This window comes from Balaenoptera borealis (genome assembly GCF_965194805.1).
Source record: "Balaenoptera borealis genome assembly, chromosome: 16".
NCBI lineage: Eukaryota > Metazoa > Chordata > Mammalia > Artiodactyla > Balaenopteridae > Balaenoptera > Balaenoptera borealis.
In genome coordinates, this window is record NC_138872.1 from 82,655,330 (window position 1) to 82,663,591 (window position 8,262).

The 8,262-nt window shown below is 48.2% G+C and overlaps 1 protein-coding gene across 2 annotated transcripts; it reads left to right on the forward strand.

Moving 5' to 3' along the window:
- Positions 1-223: 223 nt before the first annotated feature.
- ATP5MF (ATP synthase membrane subunit f) lies at positions 224-8,105 on the forward strand. Of its 2 annotated transcripts, XM_082360921.1 has the most exons (4): positions 226-363; positions 6,456-6,563; positions 7,187-7,303; positions 7,976-8,105. In XM_082360921.1, the coding sequence occupies exons 1-4, from the start codon at positions 351-353 to the stop codon at positions 8,002-8,004; spliced, it is 267 nt and encodes an 88-aa protein (XP_082217047.1). In that variant the 5' UTR covers positions 226-350; the 3' UTR covers positions 8,005-8,105. The 2 variants fall into 2 exon arrangements, with proteins under 2 accessions (XP_082217048.1, XP_082217047.1); XM_082360922.1 differs by lacking the exon at positions 7,187-7,303 and having other exon boundaries at positions 224-363.
- Positions 8,106-8,262: the final 157 nt, after the last annotated feature.

The following is an 8,262-nucleotide window of genomic DNA, read 5'->3' on the forward strand; positions in this document are numbered from 1 at the left end:
AACAAATTTAACACGACAGAATAAGAAAGCTAGGATGCTCTTTCCTCACCTCCCTTTTTTTTGGTGTGGGGGGGTGTCCCAGTCTCTTTCCTCCCCATAACTGGGAGCCCAGGTTGAGCCCTACCACTCCCACTCCCACCCCTTCACCACCCGCCGGGTTCCCAACTGCGGGGTCGCGGTACTTTGCCCTCCAGTTTCTTCGCCCTTCACCCCACGGCGCACCTGAGGTCCCAGCCTCGTACCAGTCGCGACCTGCTTCCCGTGAGCCTCTGCTCCCGGCCCCCAGGGCGCATGCTCCCTACCCAGCAGTCCTCGCGCGGCCCGGTCGAGCGGACAGCCAGGACTTCAAGATGGCGTCAATCGGTGAGTTTCTGGACCGGTTTAGGGCTACCAGGTTAAAGACAGGAGTCGGGGTTCGGGGTCCGGTGCTCAGAGCCGCACTTGGAGGGGAGGGACCGAGTGCCGGAGCCGCCTGTCCTTCCCTCAGGACCTTCGCCGCGCCGGGCCCTTTGCCCAGGGTCCCACGCAGTCCAACCCTTCTTAGCTCGCCCCGCCGCGCCTCCCGCCTGCCCAGGGTCCGCGCCACTCGGCTGTGGCGGGGAGGGCGACGGCAGCTCGGCGACGCGCCTCGGGGCTTGAAAATGCGCTGTCTCGGGCCACCCTCCCTCTCCCCGCTGAGGAATAGCTGCTCTCAGCCCTGCCGCAACCCAGGCGCTTGTTTTGCACCTGAGCCCTCCGCGCACATTCGAAACTCAAATTAAGTTCCAAGACGAGCTAATGCCTAGGACAGTGCCTGACACCACGTCGGGTTTGACGCATGTATATATATGTTGAATAGCGTTAGAGAGGTGAAGTGACCTATTCAAGGTCACTACTAGTGAGTGGACTGAGCTGGGATTCAAACCTAGGTTTCTGGGGCCTCGTGGTAAACTGAGCTTTAATCACAAGAGTGACCTTATGACCAGCAGGCTTTACGATGACATGCATGTATAGATCGGACCGTCCACACTGATTTTTTTTTTTTTTTTTTTTATACGGAAGCCATCATGTTTTAGCCCTGCATCCTCACCATAGCCTTGTCAGGATCAGTGCCGGGAACGTTGATCCCATTTTAAAGATGAGGAAAATAACGGTCAGAGATGTGGTGTGGCTTGCCTGCTGTCACACAGCATGATAGTGGCAGAATTTTGACTAATCTATGTGTGTCTTACCCCAGTTTCTATATTCTTATTTTCAGCCCGGAGCAATGAAAAGGGGATCCAAAAATATGAGAGTGATGCTTTTTTCCCCATCTGTAAAAACGGGCATGAGAATATTTATCCAGGGTGGTTATGTTGTTTATACAGACAACATGTGAAAAGGAAGCATTGAGACTTGGTATCTTATTTAAGCAGAGGGTTTTAGCGGAGAGTGCTATGAACTAAGGGTTAAACAACTTAGTATACGTAAGGTGCTTGGAACACTGCCTGACCCACAGTTGAATGCTAGTCATCCAGCTTTCCCTGCGTGACCTTTGGGTAAGGTCATGTCACACCTGGCCCATTAAGCATCACCCAGGTGAAGGAACTGGAGTCCGAGTACTGATGATCTTTTAGATGGTGTCTGTTGCCAGAGCATAACGCCACTAGTCCATTAGCAAATAAAGTGATGGAAATACCAATTAACAGTGATAGATGAGATCAGGGTTGACAAAGTATGGCCAATGGGCTGGATTTCCTGTGGCCTGTTTTTATATGCGGTGAGCTAAGAATAGTTTTTGTTTTTTAAAAGATTTGTTAAGGGACTTCCTTGGCGGTCCAGTGGTTAAGACTCCACTGCAGGGGGCACGGGTTCGATCCCTGGTTGGGGAACTAAGATCCCGTACGCTGCACGGCACAGCCCCCAAAAAATAAAAATAAATAAATAAAAATTTGTTAAAACAAGAAAAAAAGACTATGTTACAGAGACCTTGTGTGGCCTACAAAACCTAAAACTCTTCGCTCTGGCCAACCCCAGAGTTGGATTTAGCACCCAGAAGACACTTGGCATTTCCATGTCTCTCCATATAGGTGGACAGTATGCTTCTTGAAGTCATGAAATCAAGCCAAGTAGTCACCTGCCCTCCCGAGAACCTGTGGTCCTTTCTCAGCCTTCACTGAAAATCTGTCATAAACAGGAACTGTGTGTGGGGAACTCCCTCCCACCTTTAGATAGCTCATAGGCAGAAAGACAGATAATAATAATTCCTATTTACATAGTACCTAGAGCTAAGTACTAAGGTGGGTACTATTCTTACCCTTATTTTACAAAGGAGGAAACAGAGAGAGCAGTATCTTGCCCAAGGGCACACAGCTTCAGAGTGGCAGTAAATCCAGAATACTCGATGGTAGAGTCTGTTCTGTTCATCAGCACGCTCTACTGGTGTGAACCAGCCGCTGCAGAGGAGTGTTGGGGGAGGGTTTCAGTGTGGCTGCCAAGGACTAAGGCCTTTGCCTTCCACTAAAAGAGAAACTTCGGGATAAATGTAGATGCATCTCTGATGAATCTGATGGTCTCTTGGAATTTTGTGATGGTGCTGTACTTGGCTCTCCTTAAGGCTAATGTGATTTTTTTTCTGTGCTTATAAATTTCTTAGTTTTGGTTATGGAAATGCTCTTTTCTTCATAGTACAGAGATATAAATATGAAGAAAAATAAATTGTTGGCTTTTTTCTCCTGTGATGTGCCAAGGCACTGTGTCAGCCTCTGAATGTGAGAATGAGAATATGTTTTCATAGTTTGTGTGAATGTGAAAAAATAGCTTCACTGGGCCTAGCAGTGACCTAAATACTTTTTTTTTTTTGAGTCACCAGCCTTATACTGGTTGAAAATATTTTTAACATTCTGTGTTTCTTTTGCACATTTCCCCAACATAGTTCTATTTTTTAAATATTTTATTTATTTACTTATTTATTTTTGGCTGCATTGGGTCTTCGTTGCTGCGTGCGGGCTTTCTCTAGTTGTGGCGAGTGGGGGCTACTCTTTGTTGTGGTGTGCGGGCTTCTCATTACGGTGGCCTCTCCCATTGCGGAGCACGGGCTCTAGGCACGCGGGCTTCAGCGGTTGTGGCGCATGGGCTTCAGCGGTTGTGGCGCGTGGGCTTCAGCAGTTGTGGCTCGCGGGCTCAGTAGTTGTGGCTCACGGGCTCTAGAGCGCAGGCTCAGTAGTTGTGGCACATGGGCTTTTGTTGCTCCACGGCATGTGGGATCTTCCCTGACCAGGGCTTGAACCCGTGTCCCCTGCATTGGCAGGTGGATTCTCAACCACTGGGCCACCAGGGAAGTCCCAACATAGTTCTATTTTTAAAAGCATTTTCAACCTTTTTATTATGGAAGACTTCAAATACAAAGAAAACAGAATAATGTAATGAATGCTTTGTATTCCTTACAGAGCATCAACAGTTAGCAGCATTCTGCCATTCTAGATCCATCTGTCCCTTCATCGTCCCCTCCCTACCACGTTGCCATATTTAAAGCCAGTTGGTATTAGAATGACATGTTTGTACTCCTCCCTGCATGCAAGAAGACTTTGAGAGTGTAGCAAAGGTAGCCACTATGTTCTTACTCAAGAAGAAACATGGTATAGTAATTCTTGGACTAAAAGCCTACTAATTCAAGTGACGACAAAACTGGGATGTAAGATGTGTACTTGTTAAACTTGTCTTGAAATACCACAGGCAAGGTGACAGAGTAGGGTATAGGTCATTCTCAGATGACATTATCGTTTGGTGTTGAGCTCAGTATCATTGACACTTAACATTCCTGATGTGGAACATTCCTGAAATTCATTTGAGACTATCTCACATTTCAAAAGTATTACCAAACTAATCACATTTTTCTGTTCATAAAAGAACTAAAGGGTGCAGTTAATCCCTGAAGCCCTATAAATGTCCTAAAGTTCGGTTATATGCTATTTCTTTCTCTGCCACCTCCTTTTTTTTTCTTGGATGTTTCACATGGACCTTAAAGAGATTTCAACAGTAATAATAACAGTTTACAGTTCTGAGCATGTTCCAAATGCTTTTACATAGATTCTCCTTCAATCCTTGGAATAAGCCATTTCACAGAGGAGGAAACTGGAGCTCAGAGGTTATATAGGAAGGAAGTGCTGGTGCTTGAGATAAGGTGGGCAGGGCAGGAGGCCTTCTAGGAGATGACCGTTAAGTTGAGATAGCCCTGTGATGATCCAGGGGCACTGCAGATACAAAGGCCCTCAGGTGAAAATAATCCTGTTGCATCTGAGAAACAGAAAAGGGTTTGGCTGCAGTGTGGTGAGCCCAGGAGGATGAGTGGATTGAGATGGCTGTCTTCCTCGGTGGAATGCTGGCTTCCGAGCACAGGGCTGTCCTCTGCAGTCGGTGCTGTACCCACAGTGCTCAGCAGGCTGCCTGGCACACAGTACGCGCTCCAGGTGTTTGGATGAGTCTAGATGGAAGGTTGGGGCCAGTTTGTTGGGGACAGGCCCCCTCAACCATGACCCTAAAACCATGTGTGCCTCCACCTGTCACTTGTGACCTCTTGACAAGCAGTCATTCTGGTCCATCAAGGCCAAATGTCTCATTCTCCAGACAACCTGTAGCAGATTAGAAACTGCCATTAAGCCTGAAGGCCCTTGTCCTTGATAAGGGTTGGGAGACGTCAAGAGACCTGTGGGATTGCCCTCAGTGGACTCTTGAGGCTGGTCCTTACGGAGCCTGAGTCCTTCCTTAGGTCCCGAAAATGGAGAAGAAACCTTGGAGTGATTTAGTCTGGCTCCTCCTGTGGTTGGTCATCTTTAAGAAGAGGCAGTAGCCCTTGACTCCTTGCTCTGAAGAGGACACCTGCCAAACAGCCTTTTTTTTAATGTATTTATTTATTTATTTTTGGCTGTGTTAGGTCTTCGTTGCTGCACACAGGCTTTCTCTAGTTGAAGCGAGTGGGGGCTACTCTTCGTTGCGGCGCGCAGGCTTCTCATTGTGGCGCGCAGGCTTCTCATTGCAGTGGCTTCTCTTGTTGCGGAGCATGGGCTCTAGGCGCACGAGCTTCAGTAGTTGTGGCTCACGGGCTCAGTAGTTGTGGCTTGCGGGTTCTAGAGCACAGGTTAGTTGTGGCACACGGGCTTAGTTGCTCCGCGGCATGTGAGATCTTCCCGGACCAGGGCTCGAACCCATGTCCCCTGCATTGGCAGGCGGATTCTTAACTACTGCGCCACCAGGGAAGTCCCCAGTTTGTTTTTTTTTTTTTTTTTTTTTTTTAATTTTTATTTATTTATTTATTTTTAATTTATGGCTATGTTGGGTCTTCGTTTCTGTGCGAGGGCTTTCTCTAGTTGTGGCAAGTGGGAGCCACTCTTCATCGCTGTGCACGGGCCTCTCACTATCGCGGCCTCTCTTGTTGCGGAGCACAGGCTCCAGACACGCAGGCTCAGTAATTGTGGCTCACGGGCCCAGCTGCTCCGCGGCATGTGGGATCTTCCCAGACCAGGGCTTGAACTCGTGTCCCCTGCATTAGCAGGCAGATTCTCAACCACTGCGCCACCAGGGAAGCCCTGTTTTTTTTTTTTAATATTTATTTATTTATTTGGCTGCACCAGGTCTTAGTTGCGGCACGTGGGTTCTTTAGTTGCAGCACGTGGGATCTTTAGTTGCTGCATGCGGGATCTTAGTTGCAGCATACAGGATCTAGTTGCCTGACCAGGGATTGAACCTGGGCCCCCTGCATTTGGAGCACAGAGTCTTAGCCACTGGACCACCAGGGAAGTCCCCAAACAGCTTTTTAAAGTTGATCTTTTGGAAGAGGACAGGGGAAGAGAGATTCTCTCCTTAAGAGCATCTGGATATTCACAGGGCCAACCCCTCCCTGGCCCCCTTCCTATGTTACTCTTAAGCCCAGAGATGAATAGAATATGGCCTTAACCAGGAGCCGTTCCTGTCCCCAGATTCTCATTGGAAAATGATCTGTGGCCTGTTGGGTCTTTAGAGTGGCTTTTACTAAGTCATTTGACATCTGTGGTCTGAGGTAGGATGCTTGAGGTAGAAATCAGATTGGCTTCAGGAGCATGAGAGCCAGACCTGAGGTGGAACCCTGCCTCCACGGCCTGCATGCTGTGTGCCTTTGGCCAAGATGTACCCAACTTCTCCGAGTCTGTCTCCCCCACTCCTACTTATAAGGCATCTGTCCTCCGCTTTACGTCTTCCTCATGGCCCTTAGTTCTCTTTTTACATAGTTATTCCCAGCAAGCTTTTATTCAAAATCCTGTTCTGCCATTATATAGACTCTGGCTTAAAATAGTATATCTGGTGTGACATGTTTATTTATAATATTACTTATATGCAGCCTCTATTTAGTAATGTTACTGAATGCACCTTTATTGAATGGTTGAAATAAGTGACACAGAAGGTTGCTGTTTGTGTTATTGGGAGACCTTCCAGTGTGTGTTTTTTTTGCACTTCCTTTTCAGTACCACTGAAGGAGAAGAAGCTCCTGGAAGTCAAACTAGGGGAGCTGCCGAGCTGGATACTGATGCGGGATTTCACCCCTAAAGGCATTGCTGGAGCATTTCAAAGAGGTCAGAGCCTTATGGGCATGTGTAAATAAAAGCACATCTCTGGGTCTTCAGGGCAAACAGGTCTTTCTTTGCCCTGAATTAATTTGGCCAGTACAAGCCTTGTCTCAGACGAGTAAGTTATGTAGAGAAGGACAGAGCGAGATTGTTAGCCCTCGAATTTCCATGTTTGATCGGTCCTATCAAAGGCTGGCTCTGACATACTTCAGACAAGGAAGTGTTTTCTATTGCTTGGAATCGGTACCAGTACCTCTGTCTTAAAGAAATGTCATAAGACTTAAGAGGAAAATGAGTTGGAAGCACAGGGGACATGAGTCTATGATGCTCATCTCCCTGCCAGGCAGAACTTTCAAGATGAGTATTTGGAATGGTCTGTCCTTCAGGTCTGTGCATTTTAAAGTGCAGGCAGTCCTGTGTCATCGTGTCGTCATCCTTTGGGAGCCTGCATGGTTGCCAGCCTCCTCAGGGGCCCCCGTCTCTGTTTTTCTCTGTATAATTCTGGCTACCCTGTGGCTGTCTTTTGTGTACTGTTTCTTCCTGCCCCAGGCCTTTCCTCAGCTTTGCCCTCTCCTATTAGAACGTGTAGAATGTGCCCTCAGAGGAGTGGCCTCCTCTCCGCTTTGCAGGTTACTACCGGTATTACAACAAGTATGTCAACGTGAAGAAAGGGAGCATCGCTGGGCTTTCTATGGTGCTTGCAGTTTACGTGCTTTTCAACTACTGCCGTTCTTACAAGGAACTCAGTGAGTCTCTTCTGGGTTGGTTTGCCTTCAGTGGGGTTTCCCATGACAGGGTGGTATTGGTTCACTTTCAAACTTTAGAAGTCCATCACCCTGCAGACAAGCTGAAGACTTGGAGGGACTTATCAGAATATAGCGTATTTTAAGTGCGAAAATTGTGGCAAAGAGAAAGACAGGAAAAATAAGATGAAGCTGGGGTAAAGGTAATACTTAGGCAGCATTCTATCAGCCACTGCAGGCTCTGCCAAAGGTTGGTGGAAAACTTGGCTTTATCTTCCTAGCAGCCAGTGTGAAGAGGGAAATAGGTTGAGTGCTACAGTCCAGTGTCGGTGTGGTGCTCTGGAAAAGCATGGCTGTTCCTGGTGCTGAGACACGAGAGGAGTTGGTCTGGTGGGAGATGTCTGGTGGCCGCTGAGTGGGCTTCATGGGCTGTTTCTGCCAGTGTCAAGCCACCTGCCAGTCTGTGGCATCCAGAGCAGTGCTGGCCCTGAAGGGTGGGCGCTTGGGTGCTGTTTTTCTGAGTGGATGTTCCCTCAGGGAAGGAAGAGGCTGGCCAGGTGGCAGATTAGCTCTGAATTCCACAAGTAGGTTCTGGGTCATCTCCTGAAAGGAATTCTCAGGATGGCTTCACCCCCACCTGTGAAGAAACTTACCATTTTGCCTTTCTAACTTCAGAACACCAGCGGCTACGCAAGTACCACTGAAGAGGGCGCACTCTGCATTCCTGACCATGACCTTTGCCTGGCACCCCTGAATCCTTTTATATCCTAGTGGAGAATTAACACCCAATAAAAGATGACTGGTATGCGGACTGCCTCACTGGTTCAGCCATTTCCCTGCCCTATAGGAGCTGCTGTTGCACAAGGTGGGGCGGGGTCATTTTGCAGCTCCCAGACAGCCCAGGGCTTTGAACCGTGCAGCTTCAAGATCTCGTCCCAGGGCGCTGGGGGGGGTCGCCTAGA